Source organism: Colobus angolensis, unplaced genomic scaffold, assembly GCF_000951035.1.
Source record: "Colobus angolensis palliatus isolate OR3802 unplaced genomic scaffold, Cang.pa_1.0 Scaffold50, whole genome shotgun sequence".
NCBI lineage: Eukaryota > Metazoa > Chordata > Mammalia > Primates > Cercopithecidae > Colobus > Colobus angolensis.
The window spans coordinates 873297-884643 of NW_012118488.1; the positions used below are offsets into that span (position 1 = coordinate 873297).

The following is an 11347-nucleotide window of genomic DNA, read 5'->3' on the forward strand; positions in this document are numbered from 1 at the left end:
GTGCCTGCTTGTTAAACTGCCCTGCCCAGGGCTGGGGAATTCCTAGCTTTTATAATCTCCCTCCCAAAACTTGGTAAAACCTTCTGACAATCTGCCCCCAATCCTTTCCACTCCAGGCATGCAGAGGGGGATGTCCTGAAGGTGACTATCTGTGCTCTGTCTTTTGGAGGAGTATCCATCCCATTTCCTTCTAAGTGCATGTGTAAGCTCTGTTCCTCACTAGACTGGCTGGGCCCTGAAATGCCCTCTGTCCCCAGGGGTCACTAACCTGCCCCTAGTAAGGGGGACTCCAGGCTCAGGCTGGGCAAGCTCCCAGAAGGCCCAAAGGTTCGGGAGGTCAGACCTCCCAGGCCAGAGCTGACCAGGGAGCCTCCAGAGAAGGGTGAGGCAGCAGTGGCGGTAAAGCCAGCCAGCTGGGCACTGGGTAAGGATGGGGCAGCTGCGCCCCCAGTGCCCTCCTTGTTCCGACTGCCCTTGGGACGGCCTGGCCCATGGCGGCTCCTCTTGCTGGCTTTGTGCTTCTTCTCCTTCAGGCCTGTCTCAGGGGTCTCATCAGCAGGCACAGGGGTGGCACTCAGTGCGGGCATCCGCTTGTGGGTGCCTGCCGAGGCCCCAGACCCCGTGACGTGGGGAGATTTATAGTCCCCAGGGGAGGGCGCCCGGGCCCGGCCTGAGCTGGAGGTGGTGGTGGAGAAGCGCATGATGGGCCCAAAGCCAGAGAAGACCACCTTCTGCTCAAAAAGGTCAGCCTTGGGGGGCTCGGGGGCTGAGGGAGAAGGAGGGGCTGAAGGGGCGGGGGCTGTGGGCTTGGAGTACTTGTCCTCCTCTGGCTGCTCCAGCTTGGGGAATGCAGAGAAGTCAGGGGAGCTCTGCAGGGACGAGACTGTGCACAGAGGGAAAATGGTTACAGCTGGATCCCAGATCCCCGCACTCCCTCCTACTCCCACATGTACTGGAGGGAGACAGCTCTGGTCCAGGAACAGGGACGCCTGGTTTCCTGTCTCAGCTCTGCTACTGTCTGTGTCCTGGAATAAGTACCCCCGACCCCTCCAGCTTTCCCACCTGTAATAAAATGGAGAGTAACTCGCACCCTACTGGCCTCACCAGATGACTGTAGCAATTATAGGAGATAATGTTTATGGGGTGCTTGAAAAATTGTACCTTGCAGCACAAATGTAGGGGATAAGGAATACTGTTATGGGTTGGTGGAAGAGGAGAGTTCTGGCTCAAGAAGGAAGGGTTTAGGGGCAGGGCTGGAGAGGAGGGGATTCCCCATCTTTATCCTGAACCAATGTAGAAGTAAATGAGATGCAAAACCAATATGCAAAGTCCCTCGCCAGAAAAGCTCAGGACAAAAGGCTGTCCCTGCTCCCAGCTTCCTCCCAGATGCTCACACTCACCTGCAGGCTGGAAGGGCCCCCCAGAGGAGGAGGAAGAGGAGGAGGAAGAGGAGGAGGCAGAGGTAAAACTGCTCACACCTTTCCCACTGCTCAGTTTCTTCCCCTTATGACTCAGGCTATGGCTGGAAGACTTTTTCCCCTTTGAGTCCCTGCTGCTCTCAGAGGTCTCCTGCGTGCTGGCCTCATGGTGGGAGGAAGAGGAAGCTGAGGAGGAGACCTGAAGGAGAGGAGAGAGGAAGATTCAACACCGGCTGCCCGGGCCTGTGCTGATCCTGATGTGGGAGTGAAGCAGGGGGGCACAGGACCTCGTTCAACTGGGAGAGCCCACAGCTAGTTTCGTGAAGGACTTCCAGGCAGGGAGTGGCTGGGAGCTCCTAGACAGGTATATGAGGAGGCAGCTGTGGCACTCCTTGGTGTGAGGCAGAGGGGAATTCACTGAACCCAAGAAGGCATCTGTCTTTCACCTTAGGCAGGGAAGATGGAAGCCGACGGGGAGATGAAAACAGTCCCAGTCTGAAGAGATTTACTCATTGGTCCATTCATTCATTGAATACTTAGGGCGCCTAAGGCAGCTAGACCTATGCTGGAAGTGGCGAGGCAGAGAAGAGGACCAACAGGAGAATGGACTTCTCTGGTGCCATCCTGGAGCCCTCCAGCTACTCCAAACTTCAGCCCCCTGGCTTTCCACCCATTCTCTGACCATCCCATGCTCTTCCTAGACAACCTGAGACTGCACACACTAAGCGTCTGCCAGGAGAGCCTATGGTAACTCTTCCTGCGAAATTTCTCATCCTTTAAAATCCAGCTTAGAAGTCCCTCTTCCCTGAAGCCTCCCTAAATACCTCAGGTGGAAAAAGGCACTCTGTCCCCTTATTTCCAGAGAACTGTGCACACATGACCACATGTCAACAGCTGCCACTCTGCACTGAAATGTTCTGTCCTGTGTCTGAGGCACCAGAAACCAAGGAGAGTGGCAGGGTGGTGGTTGAAGGAGCATGGGCTCTAAGTCGGGCAGAGCAGGGTATGAGCCTGGCAGGCTCTGCCCTTCATTGCCATGTTTTTGTTTTTTTCTTATTTTTATTTTTTGAGACAGAGTTTCACTCTTGTTGCCCAGGCTGGAGTGCAATGGTGCAATCTCGGCTCACTGCAACTTTCAATCACCTCCCGCGTTCAAGTGATTCTCCTGCCTCAGCCTCCCAAGTAGCTGGGATTACAGGCACCGGCCACCACACCCTGCAAATTTTTTGTATTTTTAGTAGAGGCAGGGTTTCACCATGTTGGCCAGGCTGGTCTCGAACTCCTGGCCTCAGGAGATCCACCTGCCTCAGACTCCCAAAGTGCTGGGACTACAGGCGTGAGCCACTGCACCTGACCTCTCTGCCATGTTATACTGTGCAAAGTCTCAACCTTAATGAGTATCAGTGTCCTTACCGGGAGCATTATGCATATGTGGTGAGTTGGAAGCAGCATGATGCCAGATACGTCATATGGGGTCAATAAATGATGAGACATCCGATGGCAGCAGGTGAAAAGCACAAGCCTTCAGTCCGGACTGCGTTGGAATCTCAGCTCTACCACTTTACTAGCTGTGTGCTTTTAGGCAAATTACTTAACCTCTCTGTGCCCCATCATCTTCATATATTAAATGAGGTTGGTAAATTTCCAACCTAATTGGATTATTTTGAGTATTAAATGGACTAATCTCCACATGCCCTTCCATCTCCTGGTTCTAGAACACAGCCTGGCATGCCGTGAGTTCATTCGTGCTTCAGGCTGCTGCCAGGGACGGCCCTTTTCTTCCTGGTAGCGACCAGGTATTCAGTTAATCGTGCTGAACAGATAAATGCTGAATGGAGGCTGGACTGGAAACGAGAGCCACCCTGCCCTGCCCCTCCCAGGCAGAGTCCTGGTCTCTGTCTTCCTCTTTGTTCTTTTCAACAGCTGGAGTTCTGAAGGGAGCCAGATGTGGTTCTGAGCACAAGGGAAGAGAGGGGCTGGGGGGAAGGGTAGCTGAAGTGCTGGGTCGAGTGGAGGGGGATGGGCAGAGTTCTCTGGCATGTCCAAGGGACATCCAGTTACTGGAGAAACTCCCAGATCCCTGGCCACTTCTTGCCACCTGCCTGCAGGGCCCTGGAAAGGTCAGAGGGCATGAATGACAAGCTCTCCAGGTCAGCCCTGGGAAGCAGGGAAGGCAGAGGTTTACTGGGGCAGTTGCCACAGCAACATCACCCTGGAAACCTGATACCTGAGCCTCCTGCTAAGGTGCCCAGAGCTCTGCCAACCATCTGAGGTAGGGTGGAGGTGAATGGGCAATAATGGTGACAGAAGGGAGCAGTTTCTCCAGCTCCCCGCACCCTCCTGGGTTCTCCTCCCATGGGGAGGGCAGGTTGTAGGGAGCAGGGAGGGCTGTTCTAGCTTGGATTAGTAATTCCCTGGCCTAGGGTAGGGCCTACCTATGGCTCATCCAGATGTTGCCCATTTCTGGAGACAGGCCTGATATACCATGCCCTGCTGGAAATGGGGGGATGAGTGGGAGTTTGGGGGTACTGTCCAGGGGCCTGCCCCCCATGCCACCTTGGTCAGAACTTTCAGCCCCTCCAACCTGCATGGAGTGGGATTTGGGTTGGGTGACAAGCTTTGGGTGTCCTCCTGATGGGGCGTAGATGTCCTCTACTCATCTCTGGAGATATGGGCCCTAGAACTTGGAGAGCAGGCCTGAGTGCCGTCCCCCACTCTCTGCAGACAAGAGCCCAGGGCTGAGGCCCTCTGGACAGAGGCAGATGGGAACATCTGGCATCCAGCACCCCAAACCCCCAATCCCATGGTTGGTCAATGATTGGTGGCCCCTTCTAGGCTGGAAGACAGTAGAGGGTGTGGGGTGGGAGGGGAGTGGCATTAACTTGAAGCTATGGGGAGGGTACCCAGGTCCCTGGCTCACCAACCTCTCGCCCCTCGCCTCCCTCCCTCTGCCACCCCAGACCCATGCGCCATCCCCCCTGAACGTGGGCAGCAGTACCTTGTCAGCAGTGGGGACCACGGGCGGGGTGAGGATGCTGGGGGGCGACTCAGGCCGCTTCTTGTGCTTCTGCTTAAGGCGTTCTTTGTCCTTTCGACTCTGGAGAGGAAGAGGTGACTAGATACTGTGCTGGGGGGCTGTCTGGGCGAGGATAAACATGACATGTGGGTATGGGGAGCTGACACCCTCTCAGGATGGGGTTTTGTGGGCACCATCTCTCCCTGAGGAGGGCAGGATAATGGGCTGGGCAGGAGCGACTCAGGCAAGTTCCTATGAGAGCCAACAGCCCTTCCCCTGGCCCCGCCTGCTAAAAATAGCCTGTCCCATTATCACGCCAGTGTCACAGAGCACCACGTGCGTGAACACACACCTGCAAGGGTGTCCACCTGGGACACAGCTGCACAGAGGGACAGGAGCAGGGCATGCTGTGCTATGTGGTGCGAGGGAACACAGGCATTAGCACTTACACACTAGGCGGCACATGGCTGGACTGCGGAGACATGTGCAACGTGCAGAGCCATGTGTCTGGGGTTTGGGGGACACTGTGATGTCATGGGGAGGACCCACAGGAACCACTAATACAGCCACAGGGAAGCCAAGCTCCCACGTCACCCCCGTTTCACTTCAGCCCCTTCCTGCCCTCAGTGGCCTCAGAGGAAGGAAGAAGGCAGGGCCAAGACCTTAAGGGCACCTCATGATGGCTTCTTGAGCCATGTTTGTGAGTCTCTGAGTCCCCGTGTGGGAGTGACGACAGGCGAGGGAGGGGCTTCTACCTTCTTCTGGCCCCTCTCGTGGTGGGTAGGGTGCTTCTCCTGCTGCGTGGATGGTGAGGCTGACCGGCTTCTCCTCCCAGAGATGAAACCACTGCCACCTCCCCCGATGCTGCTGCCGCTGCCGCCTCCTCCTCCAGTGCCTCCTCCGCCTCCCCCGCTGCTGTGCCGGGATGTCTTCTGGGGGAGACATTTGAGAGAAACTGCAAACCCTCCTTTCACGGGCTTAGGGAACGCTTCCAGAAGGTTAGAGGATCCTGATCCTGGGGGTCAGTCCCATGTGCCCCGTCCATCACTAAGAGGACCTCATGCCCTCTATGATGCTCAGCAGAAGGGCGTTCCCCAGCCTGAAAATCCTAGAGCATCCCAGCTGGCTTGTCTGATGTGCAGTCAACTACTGAGGCCCAGGTCTTTCACTCTCTCCATGGTGCCCTCTTGGCTGACTGAGCCACGGCACGTTTCTACCTCCTTCCCTGGAGCAGAGGGTGTGCAGGGGACCCTCATGGGGAGCCAGTGCTCCCCTGCACTCCACGTCTGATCCCCCCTCTAGACACTTGGCTCAGCTACACCCCCTTCTCCTTTTTCCCAGCCCCTCCCCTCCACCAAACACAGTGGTTGCTCCTGTCCCAAAGGATATGCTGCCCTTAACTTGAAGAAAGCGGGGAAGTAAACATCAACACAACCCAAACAACCCTCATGCTGCCTCTCCTCCCAACCAGGGCCTGCCTCCCCCATTCCCTTCACCACAGACCCAGCCTGACGGCTTCACCCTCCCCGGGCTTGCAGCTGCTCCCTCTAAGGTCACCAACTACCTCCCAACTGCCAAGCCCAAGGGTTAATTTCAGGCCTTGTCTGACCTAGCAGCTCCCCAGTGTTGGACACAGCTCCTACCTGCAGAGCCCCACACCCTGCAAAGCCCCCTCTTTCGTGGCCCACCTGATCTATCCTTGTGGATACCCTGGGATTACAGCCCCAGCCTTATAAGCCTGGAGCTGCCACTACACCCTGCCCAGGAGTCTGACATCCACCAAATCTAAATGTCTCCACATGGCGCCTCCTGCAAACCAAACCAAGCTCGTTACCTTGTCCTAAGTTATCATCAAACCCTGCAACCAAGGTGACCATGTAACTTATGATCCAAACCTGGACACTTTGAAAAATGAAACAGGGGAACTATTAATAATTACACCAGGGCAACAGGTATAAACTGGACTGTCTGGGGCAAATTAGGACATGTGTTCCCCCTACAGAAGCCAGCTGCACCCCTTGTTCATGATACCCCCAGGTATTCAAGCTCCATTTACTCAGTGTCTAGAGCCCAGATCCTAAATGTCACCCCCAACTCCTACTTCTCAGCCACTCCCACGATTAGGCAAGTCTCCCTAGAAATGGTTCTAGCATCCAGCCTCACCCCTCCATCCCCCTTCTCGCAGCTGTCTCCCGGCCACCAGCCTCAGCCCTTCTGATCCAGCCTCACAGCGGCTGCCAGGGTAATCTTCCTCAAAAACAAATCTGATCATGTTACTCTCCCGCTTACAGGCCTGACAAGCCTGTGGCTAGGGGGTAGATCCAAGCTGCAGCCAACTGCTCCAGAACACCTCACGGCTTCTGGGACACACGAGTCTCTCCACAAACACAGAGTAGCACCCTTTCCAGCCTCCCCCTGGGCCTCCCCTTGGGCCCCAGGACTGAAGCCTGGGGCAGAGACAAGCCCAGCTCGGGCCCTGCTTTTTCACCTCATCTCCTGCCTCTTCCCCACCAAACACCCCATTCTCCCGCCGCTCACCCATGCCCTTCCTCCTCTCAGGACTTTGTCCACACTAGTCCCTCTGCCTGGGACTCGTTTCTCTGTTTGGCAGGCTCCCGAGGAGTTTTCAAATTAGGCTGCCCGTTCTAAATCCCATCTACCAGCTGCAAGATAAGTTATATAACCTCAGTGAGCCTTAGTTTACTCATCTGTAAAATGGGGAAAATATAGTACACCTAGTTCTCAGGGTGGGTGGGATGACCACGCAAAATAACACACGGCAAGAACTTTGTCCTAAGGCGGAGGCATAGTAAATGCTGCCTCCCACACAAATGTTGGCTCTTATTTTGATTTCCACCTCCACTCAGCTTAAATGCTTCCTCTTCCTTGAAGCCTCCTAGACTCCCACAGGCAGAGTCTGAGCTTTGTCTTTTGGGACAGACTGCTTGGTCCAGCTCTGATCCACACACTTGAAGCTATACTTTATTCCTCATCGAATGAAGAGCTCCTCTTGGGCAGGGACTGGGCTCTTTCCCTCTCTGTCCTCCTAGCACCAGGTACTGGCCTGGCCCAGAGCCCATGCCCTCTAACCATCTAACCACAGCTGACTGACCCTCTCATGCACTGGCCGCTGGGACTCACCATCTTGCTGAAGTGGTATTTGCAGTAGCCACAGTACTTGACGTTGTCCACCTCCAGCACTTCTTCCTCACACAGCAAGCCTGCCATTTGGGCACTAACCAGAGAGGGCAGCCTGAGACGGCTGAGGCCACATATCAGATGAGCCACCTTCCTCCCACCTCCTGGCCCCCTGCTGAGGCGAAGCCAAGACCATCCAAAGAAAGCATTGCCACCACCATCAAAAAGACAGCAGCTAGAATGAGCCTGATCAGTGGCCATCCAGGACAACCCCAGGGGGCGGGGGGTGGGACGGGGGTCTCACCAGGTGACGTGGAAAGCTTGTCGACATCCATGGCGGTTACAGGTCATGCAGGCTCCTGAGGCCGCCTTGCTCTCCCGGCCCTGCTCCTCACAGATGTAACAGGTCTGCGGGACACAGCACAATCGTCCCCTCCTCCAGGGAGCCCCTGTCCTACTGATGGTCCTTAGGCTACCCCTTTCATTCCATTTGCTCTCCAGTCTTAGATCAGTGCTACCCCACAGAACTGTCGGCAGTGATGAAAACGCTCTATGGTCTACACTGTCCAAGACAAATGCCACCAGTCACATGGGCTATTAGCACTTGAACTATGGCTAGTGTGACTGAGGAACTAGATTCTAAATTGTATTTAATTCTTGTTTATTTTTATTGATTTATTTATTTGAGACAAGAGTCTCTCTCTGTCGCCCAGGCTGGAGTGCAGTGGCATGATCTCAGCTCACTGCAACCTCCTCTGCCTCCTGGGTTCAAGGGATTCTCCTGCCTCAGCCTCCCGAGTAGCTGGGACTGCAGGTGCCCATCACCATGCCCAGCTAATTTTTGTATTTTTCTAGAGACGGGGTCTCATCATATTGGCCAGGCTGGTCTCAAACTCCTGACCTCAGATGATCCACACCCCTCAGCCTCCCAAAGTGCTGGGATTACAGGTATGAGCCACCATACCCGGCCTGCATTTAATTTTGATTAATTTATGTAGCCATGTGTGGCCAACGGCTACTATGCTGGGTAGCACAGTCCTTGGATGGTGAGCTCTGAAAGGCCAAGCCCTGTGTCTGTCTTGCTCACTGGGGAGCTTATGCCCACCTCTGCGCTTCTGCGCAGGCCTTCCTCTGCCTGGAACCTGGAGCCCTCACCCTCCTGGAAGCTGGCTCCTTCTCATGCCCCAGGTCTCAGCCTAAATGTCTCCTTCCTTTACCATCCGGTCTAAAGTAAGCCCCCACCAGGTCTTTATTTTAATGTCTTATTTTCTTCATAGCACTTATCACAAATTGCATTTACTTTGTCTTTTTACTGATATTTATGTCTTTGCATGCAAGAACTTGCATTCCATTGAGTGGGCAGCACATCTGTCTTGATCAGCACAGAACAGCATGCTCCAGCTACCTTGCACCAGGTCTGGCACATAGTAGGCACTCAATAAAATGTGTCCAGCAAATGAATGAAGTACCTGCGAAGGTCCACCCTCTGGCAGAATTACTGCAGAGGAGCCTACTATTTCACCTGAGTGCCAGAGCACGAGTATGTCTGTCAACAGAAGGGTGGTTCACTGGTAGGTACCTACCCACCTCCCAAGTTCCCTTTCAGTGCTGCTTGGACAGAATCAAATTACACTGAATGAAGAGAGCGTTGGAGGAACCCATGGATAGGAGGGAACTGAGGGGACACAGCGGGGGTTGCTGACCTTGTTGAAGCGATCATGAGGCACGTACTGCAGCACGATGGGCTCCATGGTGAGCACGTTGGCAAATTGCACCTCGGGGATGTAGAGGGCACACACCACGTGTGCCCAGCCTGGGGCAGTGTGGGGGTGGCCTCAGCTGCAGATGGCAAGCTGGAGACTCCACCCCTCATGACCCCACGCTGCAGACCGTTCCCTCCTCCACAGCCTTCCCATCAGATTCCAGTGCCAGCCAGGGAAAGAAAACCCGGCCTCCACCCCAACCCAGTCCACTCCCGCCTTCCCAGACCCTGCTCAGGGGGCCTGGCTGACCTCAGCAGATGAGCCCTCCTCACCTCCATTATCAGTCCTCTTCAATGCCCCGTCTTTGTGTGGGCACAGCTCACACCTCTGCCAATGCAAGGGTGCACAGGGGTTGGGGGATCTGCTGAGCTGGGCCCTCTCTGAACACATTCAAGGGGTCCCAGGCTGAAATGCTAAGCTCTAGCAGGGGATGGATGGGGCTACAGTGGAAACAGGATTGGCCGTGAGTTGGTAACTGTTGAAGATGAGGAAGGGGACATGAGATTCATTATAGTTTTCCCTCTACTTTCATATGAGTAGGAAACTTCCCGTAATAAAAAAGTTCAAACAGACAAAAACCAAAGCCCCATGCCTGAGATGGGGCAGAGGGAGGGATGAGCGTGAGGCAGAGGAGGGGTTGGAGGTAGGTGTGCAGGAAACAGGAAGTCTGTGTGACAGAGCTAAGTCCCACCCCAGCCTCGCCTTAGAGTCCCCTAGCTCAACCGGAGACGCTCAGGTGTGTGGGAGGGGCCGGGGAGCGGAGCAGGGCAGTCTGGAACTCACCACCCTGGCTGCTCGCTCCTGAGATTCACATTTCCGGCAGAACCAGGGTCCCGTTGGCACCTGAACGATGCCATAGCAAGCTGGGGGGGGGGGGAGGACAGTCGCTGAGCAAAGCTGTCAGCCAGTGGCTTTTTCCCAGGGTAACTGGGGGAAGGCGGTGACTCCAAGGAACTAGAGCCAGTTCCAGTAATGGGGGCTGCTCCCCTGTCTGGGGTCACTCATTTAACAGCAGGACTGCCCAACCGCACACCACCAGCCTTCAACCACACAATCAAGCACTCCAAACAGGGCGGGAAGTCTGAGTCTTTGACCTTAAACTTCTAGAAGATCCTCCCCCCACGCCCTTTCTGGATTTGTTTCCCAGCTCCTTCCCCGGACCAGCCATCAGCATCAGGAACAGAGAAAACCAGAGGGGACAACAGTCACGACCGTCAAACACGTTTTGTTGTTGTGGGCGGGGGGATTTCTTAAAGGGCCAGTGAGGGACGAGGCGGAGAAGTAGGGGGTCTAGGGACCTCATCTTCTACTTCTAAGTATCACAGAGTCAGGTTAAAAGTCAAGGCCGAGGGCAGGTGCAGTGCTGGGAACCCAGAGGAGAGTGGCGGGAAGAACCCTGGGCCACAGCATTCAGGGATGTCCCAGGAAGGGGGGGCCCGGCTGCCTGTGCCAGGCAGGCGGGAGATGCCAGCCTGCGCCCTCGGCAAGATTCCTCAAGGAGTTAACTCCCGAACCATGTGCTGCTGGGGGAAACTCCAAACCTCCCTCTTCTCGATTCCGGCCCCCTGCACAACCTCTCTCCTATCCTTAGCTCTTCCCCGGCAGATTTTAGGAGTCCCTTCTCCCCTGGGACCCTTCTCTTCCCTTTCCAAGTCCGCTCCTCCCATTATCCGGAAGCGAGGGGGGGATGACGCCCCCCCTTGACCTCTTCCTCCCGGAGCCGGGACCAAAATAACCCGGCGGGAGGGGACACCTCGCAGGTAAACATTCCCCGGGCAGCCCCGACACCGGCGGGGTGGGGCGCGGGGAGTTCACTCATTGCTCCCTAGACTCTCCCCAAACTCCCTCAACTTGGGGTGGGGGGCGCGGAACTGGAACAATAGGCAAGAAAACAATGCCTGACCCGGTCTTCCAGGACCGGGCGGGGGGAGCCCCCCCCACGCCTCCCTTCCCTTCAGGTGGGGTGGGGGAGGGGCACGCGAGCCCCGGGAGGTCTCCGGAGGGCGCGGCCG

At 55.7% G+C, this 11347-nt stretch overlaps 1 protein-coding gene and 1 long non-coding RNA gene across 2 annotated transcripts in view; one reads left to right on the forward strand and one right to left on the reverse strand.

Annotated features, from left to right (window-relative positions):
* MLLT6 (myeloid/lymphoid or mixed-lineage leukemia (trithorax homolog, Drosophila); translocated to, 6) overlaps window positions 1-10638 on the reverse strand; it is a 24143-nt gene extending 13505 nt beyond the window's left edge. The window contains exons 1-10 of the mRNA XM_011960005.1: window positions 10497-10638; window positions 10119-10222; window positions 9608-9662; window positions 9276-9385; window positions 7877-7980; window positions 7576-7669; window positions 5190-5366; window positions 4417-4515; window positions 1401-1617; window positions 269-883 (exon numbers count right to left, since the gene is read on the reverse strand). Coding sequence (XP_011815395.1) covers window positions 269-883; window positions 1401-1617; window positions 4417-4515; window positions 5190-5366; window positions 7576-7669; window positions 7877-7980; window positions 9276-9385; window positions 9608-9662; window positions 10119-10222; window positions 10497-10638 — 1717 coding nt within the window. The remainder of the gene's footprint in view (window positions 1-268; window positions 884-1400; window positions 1618-4416; window positions 4516-5189; window positions 5367-7575; window positions 7670-7876; window positions 7981-9275; window positions 9386-9607; window positions 9663-10118; window positions 10223-10496) is intronic.
* A 249-nt stretch (window positions 10639-10887) lies between these two features.
* LOC105524545 overlaps window positions 10888-11347 on the forward strand; it is a 2827-nt gene continuing 2367 nt past the window's right edge. Inside the window, exon 1 of the long non-coding RNA XR_001003779.1 lies at window positions 10888-11095. This is a non-coding gene — a long non-coding RNA (uncharacterized LOC105524545). The remainder of the gene's footprint in view (window positions 11096-11347) is intronic.